Source organism: Acomys minous (assembly GCF_964271855.1).
Source record: "Acomys minous genome assembly, chromosome: 15".
NCBI classification, from domain to species: Eukaryota; Metazoa; Chordata; class Mammalia; order Rodentia; family Muridae; genus Acomys; species Acomys minous.
The window spans coordinates 97209678-97226851 of NC_140497.1; the positions used below are offsets into that span (position 1 = coordinate 97209678).

General features: G+C 48.3%; 1 protein-coding gene across 1 annotated transcript in view; it reads left to right on the forward strand.

Annotated features, from left to right (window-relative positions):
- PDE6B (phosphodiesterase 6B) overlaps positions 1 to 17174 on the forward strand; it is a 38556-nt gene continuing 21382 nt past the window's right edge. Inside the window, exons 1-2 of the mRNA XM_084760714.1 lie at positions 1 to 569; positions 16971 to 17123. Coding sequence (XP_084616840.1) covers positions 102 to 569; positions 16971 to 17123 — 621 coding nt within the window. The 5' untranslated portion in view covers positions 1 to 101. The remainder of the gene's footprint in view (positions 570 to 16970; positions 17124 to 17174) is intronic.

Consider the following 17174-nt stretch of genomic DNA (forward strand, 5'->3'; position numbering starts at 1 on the left):
TCCCTAATCATCGCTAAGAAAGACTTTGCTGACAACAGTGTTTGCAGAATCCATGTGTGCCCGGGAGTGGTGCGAGCCCTGGGCACAGCAACAGGGACACCATGAGCCTCAGTGAGGAACAGGTACGCAGCTTCCTAGACGGAAACCCCACCTTCGCCGACCAGTACTTTGGGAAGAAGCTAAGCCCCGAAAATGTGGTGGGAGCCTGTGAAGATGGCCGGCTGGTGGACTGCGGCAGCCTGCGCGAGCTGTGCCAGGTGGAAGAGAGCGAGGCCCTCTTTGAGCTGGTGCAGGACATGCAGGAGAGTGTCAATATGGAGCGCGTGGTCTTCAAGGTCCTGCGGCGCCTCTGCACCATTCTGCATGCTGACCGCTGCAGCCTCTTCATGTACCGCCAGCGCAACGGCACGGCTGAGCTTGCCACGCGGCTCTTCAGCGTGCAGCCGGACAGCCTGCTGGAGGAATGCCTGGTGCCCCCTGACTCCGAGATCGTCTTCCCACTGGATATCGGGATTGTGGGCCATGTGGCTCAGACCAAGAAGATGGTGAACGTGCCGGACGTGGCTGAGGTAGGTGTCCTCCATTGAGGGTGCAGACGCACGCCCTGCCTCAGCATCCAGAGATTTCACAGGGACTTCAGGATCAGGGCCAGATTCTTGCCGCTCGCCCTTTCCTGTCCCATGCGCTCACAGTGCCTAGCTTCCTGTCCTTCCCTTCCAGGACCTAGTCTTTCACATTTCCAGTTAAAGGGGGTGGAGTGGGCGAGCTCCAAAGGATCTCTGAAGGGTCTTTCCTTCCCCGGGTGGAACATTCACAAGGCTGCCTAACTGCCACAGAAATACTGTTTACGGGACGCTCTTGTGAAGGCTTTTCAGATTCGGCCTCTGGCCTAGCTGAGCTTTCTGTATCTGGGCCTCAGGCTGTGTGGACCTAGGGCAGCTCCAGTGATCGTCAGGGTGAAGTCCGCCCTGGTGACTATAGCTGTCTGCATAGGGCTCTGAAGAAGCCAGGCCCGGGCAGGGACAGATAGAGGCCGCAAATGCCTCAAACACCCAGACATGGCAGAAGCAGCTTTACCCACAAAGGGAACCACATTGGTCCTGGAGGCAGAGAATCTGGGATGCAGGAGAGGCTGGGAGTGGAGTGACAAGAGACTGAGGGACCAGGATGAGACCGGTCTGATTGACAGTGACTTCCTGGGAGCTGCTGGTCTGTGGCGGACAGAACCAGTGCAGAGCTCCTATGGGTGGAACGCACCGAGGGTGCGGGCATGCTGAGTGAGGTGTCCACTAAATATACATGTGACACGGCTGGGGAGGCCTCAGAGAGGGGTCAAAGTGTACTCCAGGCGTTGGGGAGCTCCACAGAAGGCTTGGAGGACAGTCTTCCGCTCCCTGCCTGCTCTGTTTCTCTTCCTCAGCACCTGGTGCACGGCCAACCACATCCAGTAGGGGGGAGTCCCAGAGCAGGGTAGGGTCCCGCCCTGAACAGATTCTCACCACCTCTGCCTTCGCTCCTAGCCAAGAGGGAAGGCTGGGCAGAAGGGTGCTGCAATCCTCTTATCCTTATCTGCTATAAACAGGCAGCTACCCAGCGACCTGAATAGAGTAATCTGCAGGATTATCTCGGCCTTCCCTGTGCTTCCTTTTAAAGAAATGGGTCATCCCTGAGCCAGACGGAGCATAAATTACCGACAAAACAAGAAAAGTGGCCTATAGGGGAGGCTGGGGCAGAACCCGTCCTTCCTCATCCTACCCCTCCCCCTTCCTTCTTCTCTCACTCCTCCCCACTCCTCCCTTCCCCTCCCCGCCCCTCCTGGAAGGGCTGAGGGCTTACACGTAGCCCTGAGCCTGAGGTGGGTCTTTCCCACAGATGGGGTACCTGCCCACCACCCGTACCAGAGTAGTGGTGTTGCTCTTGGGCTAAGTTCAAGTCCTAAATCCTGTTCCCAGGCTGCCCATGTCCTGCAGCCCCCCTCAAGTGTTTCTAGTCACTTAGTAGCTTAAAAGACACATCCTTGGCGGTAGGGGACAACCATGCCTCCTACCTGTGATGAGTGAGTCTGTAAACTGCTGGTTGTGCGGGGTTTTGTATTGATCTCTGACTGGGGCAAAAGGAGTGACATTTAATGCCAGCAAAACCCAGGTCTCCACCGGTGGCAGCAGGACACTCTGCTGTGTCAAGGATGGGATCCTGGGTTCACATACCGGTTTTCAGCAAAGACACGGAGACAGACAACACACGACTCCCTAACACACTTGGTGTCTTCCTTGCGAATAAGCCGCATGGTGGGCCTCTGCAGACTGCAGTGTTGTCCTATAGTGTGGGAGACCCTACAACACAGGACCGACCAAAGTTTTCAGTCGCACATAGGTACTCACTACAACCTAGACACTTTTGTGTCCAGCTTTCGCTGGAGAGATGGCGTCTGCTTCACAGTGGGGAGCTGCAGTGGTTAACCCTGGCTGCTCCTGAGCACACACGGGCCCTGAGGAAAGGTAGACAACTTAAAGAGTGAGCAAGGCAGAGCTTGGGGACAGGCATGCCATGAGTATAGGAAGACCTTGAGGGCCCAAGGATCATGAGGACAGGTATGTCCGTCACCAGTACAAGAAGGCCATGAGCACAGGCAGACCCTGATCATAAAACAGGACACAGGTAAACTCTGCCTGAGTACGTGTGCGAAACCAGCTCCCCTGAGCCGTGAGTGCCCGTGTGCTCGGCGTTGAGGATATCAGACCGCTAACGTTTCTGATGTCATGTCTGCCTCTGAAGCCTCATCTTCTAACCAGAAGCATGTCCCAGGGTGGGGCTCTGTGGGGGGAAACGTTCTGCGCACAAAGCCGTCCTATGGGGAACTTGGCAGCACTGGGATGTGTGGGACATATCTCTGAGCAGAGGCCCGAACTCACGGACTGAGATCTGTCTGCCCCGGTACCCTATAAGTGCACTTGTGAGTGTCACAGCGTCCCACTAGGAGCAGAGGAGGTGATAGATGCCTCCTTAGGTCTTGGGCTCATTACAGTATTTCTGGTAACCAGTCAGAATGAAGTAAGGTCTCATATTCCGAAGCCATATGTCCAAGAGCCCAGAAAGTCGGGGGGGGGGCTAAGTGCTGGGCTCTCTGCTCCCCAGAACATGTCATAACTCAACAAAGCAGCGTGGTCTGCTGCCCTGTCTAGCTATGTTCTAGAGAGGTTAGCTAGCACAGAGGAGGCCAGGACTGCACACATGACGTCAGCCCAAAATACAAGCGGAGAGAAAGTAGTGATATTTATTTGACAATAGGAAACCATAGCACTGAGAAACCCTATGTCCTGGCAAACTATCAATGTACTCAAGGAAGTAGAGACAAGGGGTAGATTTTTTAAAAAAGGAAAAAAATCTAAGGCTGGAGAGATGGCTCAGTGGTTAAGAAAACCCATCTGCTTTTCCAGAGGACTCAAGTTCAGTCCCCAGCACCCACATTGCAGCTCACAACTATCTGTAACACGTCCAGGGAGTCCAACCCCCTCACACAGACATACACGCAGGCAAAACACCAAAGCACATAAAATAAATACATTACCATTTTGTTTTGTTTTGTTTTGTTTGTTTTGGTTTTACAAGACAGGGTTTCTCTGTGTAGCCTTGGCTGTCCTAGACTTGCTTTGTAGCCCAGGTTGGCCTCGAACTCACAGTGATCCGCCTGCCTCTGCCTCCCAAGTGCTGGGATTAAAGGTGTATGCCACCACACCCGGCTCGTTTTTGTTTTTTTTAAGACAGGGTTTCTCTGTGTAGCCCAGGCTGTCCTGGACTCACTTTGTAGACCAGGCTGGCCTTGAACTCACAGCAATCCTCCTGCCTCTGCCTCCCCGAGTGCTGGGATTACATGTATGCAGCCACCGCACCTGGAAATAATTTTTTTAAAAGGAAAAAAATCATGAACTACCCTGGGCCAACTGTCATTTTGTTAGGAGCTGAACTTCTATCCATACTTGCCAGACAGCAAGTACCATTTTAAAATAAGCAATACAAAGTATTGTTTTTGTTTTTTAAAGAGTTATTTATTTATTATATGTATTAGTGTTCTGCCTGCTTGCCAGGAGAGGGCACAAGATCTCATTTTAGATGGTTGTGAGCCACCATGTGGTTGCTGGGAATTGAACTCAGGACCTTTGGAAGAGGAGTCAGTGCTCTTAACCTCTGAGCCATCTCTCCAATCATGGATTGTTAACAATAATATGACAGCCTCAGTTTTTGTGAGAAAGGTTTATTATTTTATTTTTAATAAAATATAATAAGATAAAACAAGTAGTAAAAGGACCAAAACAACCAAATAAGAGAAAAAAAGTCAAAGAAAAAGCACAGGAAATGCATATAGATGCAGAGACATATACATTTGCACACACAGGAGTCCACAAAACTGAAAGCCATAATGTATATACAAAGGACCTGCAAAAAAAATCCTAACTTAACATTATAAAACAAAGAACCTCCAAAGAAGCTGTTGTGTTCATTTTCTGTTGGGCTGTCTCCTACTGGGCATGGGGCCTAGCCTTAAGAAAGATTTGGTGGCGCACGACTTTAATCCCAGCACTCGGGAGGCAGAGGCAGGCGGATTGCTATGAGTTCGAGGCCAGCCTGGTCTACAAAGCGAGTCCAGGACAGCCAGGGCTACACAGAGAAACCCTGTCTTTTTTTTTTTTTTTTTTTTTTTTTTTAAGAAACCTGTCTTGAAAAAAAAAATAAACCGGAGAAGGAGGAGGTGGAGGAGGAAGATTTGTTTTCTCAGTTAGACTTCCTTGGAGAGAAAACTAAAACTGATTTTGTTTTTCATTTGCAAGTGGCCATCAATTGGAGATAGCTTCTGGGTTAGGGATGAGGGCACGTGTCCACTAGCTCTGCTAGCTCTAGGGCCACGCCCATCTGGAGCAGACCCATACAGGCCCTTTGCGTACTGACACCGTCTCTGTGAGTCCACATGTGTGCCAATCCTGTTGTGTGAAGAAGGCATCCGTTCCTTGGTGTCCTCTCTGCCTGTTCCTACACTCTTTCCACCTCCTCTTCCACGAAGTTTCCTGAGCACTGAGGGGAGGGACTGGATGGAGACATCCCTTTGGAGTTGAGTGTTTCAAGGCCTCCCTCTCTGCGCGCTGCCTGCTGTGGGTCTCTGTGTTTGTACCCACCTGTTGCCGGACACGGTTTCTCTCATAAGAGCTGAGCGAGGCCCAGATGTCTGAGCATAGCAGAGTGTTGCTGGGAGGCATGTTATGCAAACCTAAGCTTAAAGGTAACCAATTAAAGAAGTCAGCTGTCCTCAGGAGTTTGTGGGACTTACTGCAGCAAGTCGGCTGGGTTTTAACTCTTCTGAGGAGAAACCCAGAAACAGCACACAGTCTTGGCAATAACACAGAGTTTTCCTCACCCAACTAATAGCTGGTCTAGAGCAAATTTACCACCTGACATCCTATAATTAAAGAGGCATCATTTAAAAGGGGGCATTTGCATGATTTTGAGCAAAAACTTGTCTTGGTGATGTTGCCAAAGTTACCCACTGGATTAAAAAAAAAAGATTTCTTGGGTCAGATTCTGTCAAAGTAGCTAACCTGGCTGCTGTGTGTAACAGCAATATCGTCATCCCTCTCACAAGCGAGGAAAAATTAAAGGTCAGAGTCTTCTGTTACAGTCTTGTTCAGACTGTGTTTTTCATCCTCTTTCGCCATTTTTGCCTTTGCCTGTTCTGTTTTAAAGGCTCTGTATTTGAAACTTACATCAAGTTGTCCATCTGTAGCTCACGGAGCTTTAGAAAGCAGTAACTATTGACCTTAATGATTGAAAGCCGCACTGAGACATCAGAGAAAACAAAAAGAATTCAGAATCTAGTTTACTTTATAGATAGATGAAGGAATTAGAAGGCATTGCCCATCATAGTGTGATCACAGACATTTCATTTTTCTTGGATGTAATTCTTTTAGTTACACTGAGAATTTTTTTTAATGTGTTAGGTGAGTTTTATTTTATCAAATTTGGCTTGCACAAATACAGCCAAGAAAGTGATTTCTCAGACATAGGAACCTTAAAGCAAGAAAGCCAAACAGAGGCAGGAGCTAGACGCGACTATATTCCCTAACCCCTGGTCCCTAGGCCTGCTACTTTAACTTGTTAATTACACAGGGAAGGCCCTCAAAGCCAAAATCCTGTGCACAACTTAAAATGTGTCATTCAGTTTAAAGACAACTTCCATGAGAACGCATTTTACTAACTCGGTGCAAAAACAGTCACAGGGTCAGAAGAAAATAGAAATGCCTCAGGCCCTTCTTAAATTTCCGAGGACCCAAATAAGGAAATAAGGAAACGCTTCTGCCATTGCTTATGTTTTGTCAAATTGCTATAAGCTGTAGAAATCTTAAGAAAGCTTTCTTAAATCTAGAAAAATATCCAAGAGCCAGCAATGTTTCAAATAAGACATAAAGTCTGCTGGCAGTGGTGGCGCACGCCTTTAACCCCAGCACTCAGGAGGCAGAAGCAGGCAGATCTCTGTGAATTCGAGGCTAGCCTGGTCTACAAAGACTCCAGGACAGCCAGGGCTACACAGAGAAACTCTATCTTGAAAAAACAAAACAAAACAAAACTCAACCAACCAAACAAACAGACAAACAATTTTATTATCCAGATAGCAGAGTCAGAATTGGGAGGGAGGGATCACCAGAGCAGACTGAAAATTTGAGAGTCAGTCTCTATGTCAGAACTTAAACAGGAGTGTTAGGGCAGGGAAAGGTGCAGGTAGAAAATGGTTGAAATTTTAAGGAAACAATTCAGAACTAAAAATAACCTCTTGAAAATTTGTACTAATCAGATCAATATTTCTGGAAATTCACTTTTTTTGTTTTAATACTGTGGGTTAGACTCTGGCTTTATGTTTGTGTATCAGTGCTGTGTTTTAGAGAAACATATCAATGTTTTAACGACACCACATTTGATGACACATAAAGTTCATTTGTAAGATTTGTCCTTCGGAAACCTATGGACTACTTTAGTCCTTACCCCTGCTACGAAGTTCTTTCTCATACAAAAGCTTTTCCTCTCATATCCTTATGTATAACCAAGACTTTTTTTTTCCCTCTTATTCACTTTAATTTCTACTGAACTAAATAGCTAACCTGTGAAATAAAATACTTTAACTGTGTACCTTGTACTCACACTTTATGAAACTTTTAAAAACATTTATTGTGTCAGGCTTGTCAGTGACCACCTTTACCCACTGAGCCATTTCACCACCCAAGAAAGTATTTCAGAATACCCAGAAACATGTTTCCTTATAGAGCAAGTGATGTATCGGTATTCTAATGGCTTAGCATCACAAGAGTGTCAACTAATTCCATACAGCATAATGTATTTTGGAATTACATTGAAAGTTCAAAATTGAGCATTTATTTACCGTTACCTAATTTATTTAAATCTATTAAATCTAAATTGCATATGACAACTGAGATATCAGTCTAGTGTAAGGGTCCATTCCTCTCAGCCCCTGTCCACCCCCTCACCCCCAGGCCACTCTTCCTCCATTTCTGAGGGTCATCTTAAGTTATCTCTCTGTCAAAGAAATGTCCTAAGAATTTGCTAAGCCTTGGTACTCAAGTGCAGTGGACATATTTGCATATTGTGTGTACGTATCCAAATCTGTCTGATCTTAAACATCTAACAGAGAAAAAGTCAGCTCTGTATTGTGCTTAACATTGATGACAAAAGATATGTTAGCTTTAATTAAGCCAATGATACTATATTAGCCTCATATATCAAACAACTGTGCAAACAGCCGCCTACACAACGCAGCAAACCCAGCTGAAAACGTTTGTTGACCACTCTGAAAACTTCATTTTTGTTTTACCAGCAAATTCTAAGTCAGCTTACTTACCAAGGATTTAGTTATATTGTGTGAATGAAAAGGCTTCTGGATTAACATATTTTTAGCAAGCTTAGGTGTACTCCATTTATAAGCATCTGTTTATCTCCAAGCCAATTAAAAACCCAGTTCTTATACATCCAAAGTAGAAAAATCCGAGGTTCACCACACACACACACACACACACACACACACACACACACACACAACACACACACACATACACAACACACACACACACACACACACACACACACACCACACACACACACACACACACACACACATCACAAAGAGAAATAAAACCCAAAGTCTTTCTTTAATTAAGAGTTGGGGGGCAGTACTGACTGAGATAATTGTGAGGTGGGGGGTAGTACTGACTGAGATCATTGTGAGGTGGGGGGTAGTACTGACTGAGATAATTGTGAGGTGGGGCAGTACTGACTGAGATAATTGTGAGGTGGGGGGTAGTACTGACTGAGATCATTGTGAGGTGGGGCAGTACTGACTGAGATAATTGTGAGGTGGGGGGCAGTACTGACTGAGATCATTGTGAGGTGGGGCAGTACTGACTGAGATAATTGTGAGGTGGGGGGTAGTACTGACTGAGATCATTGTGAGGTGGGGGGCAGTACTGACTGAGATAATTGTGAGGTGGGGGCAGTACTGACTGAGATAATTGTGAGGTGGGGGGCAGTACTGACTGAGATAATTGTGAGGTGGGGGGTAGTACTGACTGAGATAATTGTGAGGTGGGGTAGTACTGACTGAGATAATTGTGAGGTGGGGGGTAGTACTGACTGAGATAATTGTGAGGTGGGGGCAGTACTGACTGAGATAATTGTGAGGTGGGGGGCAGTACTGACTGAGATAATTGTGAGGTGGGGGGTAGTACTGACTGAGATAATTGTGAGGTGGGGGCAGTACTGACTGAGATAATTGTGAGGTGGGGGCAGTACTGACTGAGATAATTGTGAGGTGGGGGGTAGTACTGACTGAGATAATTGTGAGGTGGGGGCAGTACTGACTGAGATAATTGTGAGGTGGGGCAGTACTGACTGAGATAATTGTGAGGTGAGGGGCAGTACTGACTGAGATAATTGTGAGGTGGGGGGTAGTACTGACTGAGATAATTGTGAGGTGGGGGCAGTACTGACTGAGATAATTGTGAGGTGGGGGGTAGTACTGACTGAGATAATTGTGAGGTGGGGGGCAGTACTGACTGAGATAATTGTGAGGTGGGGCAGTACTGACTGAGATAATTGTGAGGTGAGGGGCAGTACTGACTGAGATAATTGTGAGGTGGGGGGTAGTACTGACTGAGATAATTGTGAGGTGAGGGGTAGTACTGACTGAGATAATTGTGAGGTGGGGGCAGTACTGACTGAGATAATTGTGAGGTGGGGGGTAGTACTGACTGAGATAATTGTGAGGTGGGGGCAGTACTGACTGAGATAATTGTGAGGTGGGGTAGTACTGACTGAGATCATTGTGAGGTGGGGGTAGTACTGACTGAGATAATTGTGAGGTGGGGGGTAGTACTGACTGAGATAATTGTGAGGTGGGGGCAGTACTGACTGAGATAATTGTGAGGTGGGGGGTAGTACTGACTGAGATAATTGTGAGGTGGGGGGTAGTACTGACTGAGATAATTGTGAGGTGGGGGCAGTACTGACTGAGATAATTGTGAGGTGAGGGGTAGTACTGACTGAGATAATTGTGAGGTGGGGGGCGGTACTGACTGAGATAATTGTGAGGTGGGGCAGTACTGACTGAGATAATTGTGAGGTGAGGGGCAGTACTGACTGAGATAATTGTGAGGTGAGGGGTAGTACTGACTGAGATAATTGTGAGGTGAGGGGTAGTACTGACTGAGATAATTGTGAGGTGGGGGGTAGTACTGACTGAGATAATTGTGAGGTGAGGGGTAGTACTGACTGAGATAATTGTGAGGTGAGGGGTAGTACTGACTGAGATAATTGTGAGGTGAGGGGTAGTACTGACTGAGATAATTGTGAGGTGGGGGGTAGTACTGACTGAGATAATTGTGAGGTGGGGGGTAGTACTGACTGAGATAATTGTGAGGTGGGGGCAGTACTGACTGAGATAATTGTGAGGTGGGGGTAGTACTGACTGAGATCATTGTGAGGTGGGGGGCAGTACTGACTGAGATCATTGTGAGGTGGGGGGTAGTACTGACTGAGATAATTGTGAGGTGGGGCAGTACTGACTGAGATAATTGTGAGGTGGGGGCAGTACTGACTGAGATAATTGTGAGGTGGGGGCAGTACTGACTGAGATAATTGTGAGGTGGGGGGTAGTACTGACTGAGATCATTGTGAGGTGGGGGTAGTACTGACTGAGATAATTGTGAGGTGGGGGCAGTACTGACTGAGATAATTGTGAGGTGGGGGGTAGTACTGACTGAGATCATTGTGAGGTGGGGGCAGTACTGACTGAGATAATTGTGAGGTGGGGGGTAGTACTGACTGAGATAATTGTGAGGTGGGGGGTAGTACTGACTGAGATCATTGTGAGGTGGGGGGCAGTACTGACTGAGATCATTGTGAGGTGGGGGTAGTACTGACTGAGATAATTGTGAGGTGGGGGCAGTACTGACTGAGATAATTGTGAGGTGGGGGCAGTACTGACTGAGATAATTGTGAGGTGAGGGGTAGTACTGACTGGGATAATTGTGAGGTGGGGGGCAGTACTGACTGAGATAATTGTGAGGTGGGGGGTAGTACTGACTGAGATAATTGTGAGGTGGGGGTAGTACTGACTGAGATAATTGTGAGGTGGGGCAGTACTGACTGAGATAATTGTGAGGTGGGGGCAGTACTGACTGAGATAATTGTGAGGTGGGGGGCGGTACTGACTGAGATAATTGTGAGGTGGGGGGCAGTACTGACTGAGATAATTGTGAGGTGGGGGCAGTACTGACTGAGATAATTGTGAGGTGGGGGGCAGTACTGACTGAGATAATTGTGAGGTGAGGGGTAGTACTGACTGAGATAATTGTGAGGTTGGGGGTAGTACTGACTGAGATAATTGTGAGGTGGGGGGCAGTACTGACTGAGATAATTGTGAGGTGGGGGTAGTACTGACTGAGATAATTGTGAGGTGGGGGGCAGTACTGACTGAGATAATTGTGAGGTGGGGGTAGTACTGACTGAGATAATTGTGAGGTGGGGGGCAGTACTGACTGAGATAATTGTGAGGTGGGGGTAGTACTGACTGAGATAATTGTGAGGTGGGGCAGTACTGACTGAGATAACATAACATTGTGCCCTTTGGCCTCACGTTTTATCTGTAAATCCAGGTGCTAGTGAGTTGTCTACATTTTTGGTCTTGACTTAAGCTTAAGCTGTAAGTGACCGAGAGAAAACAGAGCGCAGGTTCTGTGATGTCGTCCTCCAGAAATGACGACCTCCAAAGTCGGGTCAGCGGAGTGGAGCAGATGAAGGATCGCTGTTTGGTGCTGAGTGTGGCATACACCTTAAGCCCAGCATTTAGGAGGCAGAGGCACGCATATTTCTATGCGTTAAGGCCAAGTCTGCTCTACATAGTGGGTTTTGGGTTGGTTTTTTCCCCCTAGGGCCAGTGGTCTCCACAGCAAACACACACACGTGTATTGGGGAGGCCGGATGAGTAAATGGATGTGGGTGAGTGGGCGAGGGGTGAATGCGTGAGTGTGGGTGGATGAATCGGTGAGTGGTGAGGCTACAGGGCTGTGCTGTCTCTGGCTGCCCAGGGAGAAGCAACAACATCCCTTACAGCCAGAACAACTGGCTTGTAGGCTCTGAAATTGTGAAGGAATGAAGGGCTAAGCCACGGTGCAGCACAAGCCTCAGAGCAGAAATCAGACCAAAGCTCAGGATCTCCAGAGATAGCTGCCCCTACAAAGAGATGAGTGGCCCTGGTTCTCCTACTTGTCATTCCCCTAAATGTCACAGAAGACTTGACCCAGGACACTACACATCTCTGGTCCCTTCCCCACAGCAGCCTCTCACGAGGGTGCTCCATTCAGCCATGGAGTCAGACCAGGACGCAAGCCTCAGTACAAGACATGGTGAGGTTGAAATGTATCTGGACATGATGAGGCTAAGTCCAGAAAGATGAAAGAGTAAAGGTGGGGTCCAGCATATGGCTCAGTGATGGAGCACTTGCCTGACTCACTGAAGGCCTTGGGCTCTGTCCCCAGCACAGCCCGAGCTCAGAGAGGCTTACTGACAATGTTTCTAGAACATTCTCAGGAATGAGAAGCTTTGTGGTTGGAGTTGTGTATATTTCTAGTGGAAAGATTCAACTGCCTAAAGAAGGTCCAGCACATCCTGAGCAGATGTAGCTCAGGATCATGCCTCCCCATATGTCTAATATTCAGGGTGGATGGGAACGGCTCTGGGGTGGAGCATATAGCATTATAACGTGGTAATGAGCAAAGTGCACTTCAGGCCTCCCAGAAAAGAGCGGGACGGCTTGACTGACCCTCGTTCTACGTGTTCTCCAGAGGACATCATCTGAAACAGTCTGGAGGGGTGCGGAAGACATGTGAAGGGACAGCGGGCTCCCCCGTAAACAAAGCTAATTCACCCTGTAAATTTCTCCCAGCCATCAGAAGCATCTAGGCTGTCTGGGCCATGGCTTCAGGAGAGCCGGGAGTGTTTGCGGTAAAGGAAGGATGCATATGGCTGGGGTCAGGAGAACAGGAAGGGTCTGCGCCTAGACAGTGGGCGTGGAGAGGTGCATCTTGGAGAAGTCTTGATGGGCAGGAAGTATCCCAGAAGCCCACTGTGCCTGCGATACATGTGCATTTATAACTTGGCAGTGAAGGGTTCAGCTCAGCCGTCTCCAGGGGCCTGGGAGCACCTGCCACCTTTGCCCACTTTTGAGGCTGTCAGATCATCTGAGCAGGAAGCTAGGGGAGCAAAGAAGCCCCGGACAGACGGCGGAATAGATAAGAAAGGTAGGCGGAAGCCTCCAGAAGCTCCTGGAGCCACAGGAGGACACAGAGGGTGTCTGGAAGCTGAAGGGCTGCCAGTCAGTGTGGAATGTTCATTAGCATCGCATGCATAGAAAGGATTAGCGTTTGAAGATGACCTCAGAAGGCTGAAGGGACCCCATCTCCATGGCGAACTTGGGGGCTATCATTTCGGGAGGTGTAGGGCCAGACTGAGGCTGAAGGGCTTCTGGGAGCATTTGAAAGCCCAACCAGAGCCATGGCACCCTTGACTTACTGAAACACACGCATGAATGGGAGGGTGACGGAAGTCGCGGAAAGGTAGAAATTTGGCTATGAGGGTGTGAGATGCTTAAGACTGGGAGAGGATTTGTCTCACATCTGTGTTCTTGTTTCACCTGTAAACTCACAGAGGGAAGTTTAAAAGGGGAAATGCTAGCCAGTCTTGGAATTGATATCCTCGGGACAGTCTGACTCAAAACCGGCTTCTCAGGGAGTCACAAATATAGCCAGACATGGTGTCATAGCTGACCTCTGGCCTGGCCTCTAACACTTCTTTACATTTTTCCTACGAGTCTTGTCTTGCAAGGATCATGAGATACTCATACAGACACGAAGATTCGCCAGGTGATGGTGGCGCACGCCTTTAATCCCAGCACTAAGGGAAGCAGAGAAATAGGGATCTCTGCATACAAAGTGAGTCCAGGACAGCCAGGGCTACACAGAGAAACTCTGTCTCAAAAAATAAACAAGCAAACAAACAAACAAACAAAACCCCCCACTATTCTGTGGGCATAGCCTGTGGGTGAGGAGGTGGAGATCCAGGAGCAGTAGCCTGATTGAGGAGGCTGCTTGAGATCCCAGGGGAAGGAGAGGCTGGGGCACGTGACTTCAGTATAAAGATGGGAGCAACACTAGGCACCTGGGACCAACACTAGTCTGGGGACCTAGTCAAGAAGGCAGGAAACCCAGGAAGTCAGATGCCATGGAGAAGAAGGCATGGCAAACGAAAGACGTTTGAGAGTATTTTAAAACCAAAGCCTTGATCATATTTAGTTCCCAGCAGGGGAAGGAAGCATGGAAAGAGCACAGTGACTAGGTGAGGTTCCGGGGCGGAGGGCAGGCCAGGAGAAAGAGACAGGAAGGCCCAGATGTTCTGTGGAGACTTAGAAGATGTATAGATAAAATTGGTGATAAAGTGAGGTCTCAAATACAAGGAGAAATGTGGTATAAATAAAGCTAGTAAGAAAATCAAAATGACTGGGCATGGTGGCCCGCCTTTAATCCCAGCACTTGGGAGGCAAAGGCAGGTGGATCGCTGTGAGTTCGAGGCCAGCCTGGACTACAAAGTGAGTCCAGGACAGCCAAGGCTACACAGAGAAACCCTGTATCGAAAACCCAAAATAAATAAATAAATAAAAATGAGGCGGCCACCAAATATGGCCTGTGTGTTTCTGAAATCAGATCTGCACTGCGCCTCGCTTGAGGATAAAGTGGACTCCATGTTCTCAACCTTCCTAACGCTGTGACCCTGTAATACGGTTCCTTATACTGTGATCCTCAACCATAAAATTATTTTTGTTGCTCCTCCATAACTGTAATTTTGCTACTGCTATAAATTATAATGTAGATATCTGATGTGCAGGATATCTAACATGCAACCCCTGTGAAAGGGTCATTTGGCCCCCTAAAGGGTTTGTGACCCACAGGTTGAGAAATATTGATCTAAGAGAAAGATATGTTGACCTGTGTGACCCACCTGAGGATCAAATGTGTATATCTATGTGTGTTGTATAAAGGTCAAGTGTGGAGCTGTGTGCGTCATACGGGGATCAAGTGTAAAGATCTATGTACATCATCTGAAGGTAATTTCTTTGTTTTGTTTTGTTCTGTTTTTCCAGACAGGGTCTCTCTGTGTAGCCTTGGCTGTCCTGGACTCACTCTGTAGACCAGGCTGGCCTCCAATGCACAGAGATCCGCCTGCCTCTGCCTCCCGAGTGCTGGGATTAACGGTGTGCGCCACCACACCCGGCTTGAAGGTAATTTCTTGCTCTTTGCAGAAACACTTTGGTATGCCTTGGTACAGTGCTTCAGGGCTACTCAGAAGCAACCTGCAGATCAGGGTTGGCCTCTAGCACTAATGGTTAGTCAGGGCACAGGAGCGTCCAAACCACCAGGTCTCCAATGGCCACAGTGACAAACTATGGGGAGCTACCCAGAATATGCTCAGAGAAAAGGATACCTAGGCAAATCTCTTCCTTGGGAAAGTGCAACATCCCATTTCCATGTGACCAAAGCCTTGTACCAACAATTTAGCCAGAAAAAGCTGGTGATTTTCTATGACAAGATGTCAGTGTCCAGGGCTGGAGAGATGGCTCAGTGGTTAAGAGCACTGCCTGCTCTTCCAAAGGACCCAGGTTCAATTCCCAGCACCCACATGGCAGCTCACAACTGTCTGTAACTCTAAGATCTGACACCCTCACATCAATGCACATAAATTAAAAATAAAATATTTTAAAAAGAAAGAAAGAAAAAAGGATGTCAGTGTCCATCCCAGGAATGTCGCCTCTGTCGGGATTTGCTGCCCAGCTTCCCTCTCTGCCATAACTCATGTGCTGAGTTCTCTCTAGCTTGGGGCCACATGGCAGCCACCTACATTCCCCTGGGATGGGTGGCATATCTATTCACCCAACTTACCCCAGTCTGCGGACGGCTAGCAGGCTCCTTCTAGCCTTCTGTAGCTAAGACTGTGGCCTGGCTAACTCACCACCAAGGAGACAGAGTGCCAGCGAGCTGCTCGCAGGGCCGAGCTATGGAGAATTACAACACAGCACAAGGGCTGCAGCTGGGCGGTGGTGGCGCGCGCCTTTAATCCCAGCACTCTGTTGACAGTCAATCGCGGGACAATCCGTGTCAAACAGATCGGTAGTGGCCCACCATCCACTGATCGGGAATGGGAGGGACATAAAGCGGCTCCACCTTTCTGCGACGGACCCTGAAGAGAGGCTTCAGGTCACAGGGGTTCACCTCAGCCCCTATGCCAGGGCACTTTGGTCTCGTGTAAATAAAGGGATAACCAGAAGGCAGAGCCATGTCTGTTAGGCTCTAAATTAGGGCTCTAATTTAGAACCCTCAGCTCAGCTCAGATGACCTCCTTTCAGGGGTGGAGCCAGCCCCGGAGGCAGGATTCCTTTCATATCTTGGCAGGGAAGATGTTGGAGCCCTCCCTGAGCCCAGAGATAGGCAAAGCTCATCACGCCTTGGCATTTTACTCGCTTTTTTATTTTTTAGAGCCCATATTTATTTTTCCTTTATGTTTATTTTTTTATTAATTAAGGTATTTATTTACTTTCCAAGGGTACGACCACTGGTAAATTGGCTACACTCTAGTGAGTGGCTGGCTCCACAACCATGTGCTTGCAGGCAACACTATCTGGACTTGGCGAGTCATAAAAATAAGTAAAGGAAGAAATAAAAGGTGGGGAGGGAGTTATTAGAGGGGCAAGGGAAACGGGAGGGGAGATTTGGGTTGAGATACACTGTAGACATGTGGGAGAAAATAATATATATATAAAGATTCACCGTGTCACAGAGTCTCATGGTGGGCAGTGGTCTGTGGAGCAGAGCTCACGTGCAGGGCTGGTGGGCAGATCCCAGGGTACAGGAAACTCTCAACTCCGGCTCCCCAGCCACACTTGTCTTCTTGGTAGTGCCCCATAACAAGCTCCAATCACAACAGAGTCAATCCTTCATTCAGTCGTAGATATCTTCCCAGGAAGAGTGTACAGCAGGTTTGGAGGGGGCTGGAGGTAGAAGGAGAGAGTCACCTGGGCTGGAAGGTCTGAGGGTTAGGCAGCGGGGCAGCCCTGAGCACCCCAAAAGTAGACAGGTGCTCAAGGACCTTGTAGGGGCTGTTCGGAAAGCTTCGGAGACTCCTTAGGACTCAGAACCCTAGGACCTGGCTGAAGTTTCTTTGCCCAGAGATTGTGTCCTGACTTCAGAGGTAGGGCTGGCTGGCATCACGGTGCTAGCCTCAACTGTGGCCTCCTAAGCCGAGCTCCTCTGTAAAAACCTGGGAGCAGCAGGCTGCAGACCACGGCCATAATCTCTCTCCTCTCGCTGCAGTGTCCCCACTTCAGCCCATTCGCTGATGAGCTCACCGACTATGTGACAAAGAACATTCTAGCCACACCAATCATGAACGGCAAAGACGTGGTGGCTGTCATCATGGCGGTGAATAAGCTGGACGGTCCGTGCTTCACAAGTGAAGACGAAGACGTGAGTGTCCAGATGTTAGGCACTCGTGTCTTGCCGTGTGTGTTTTTGTTC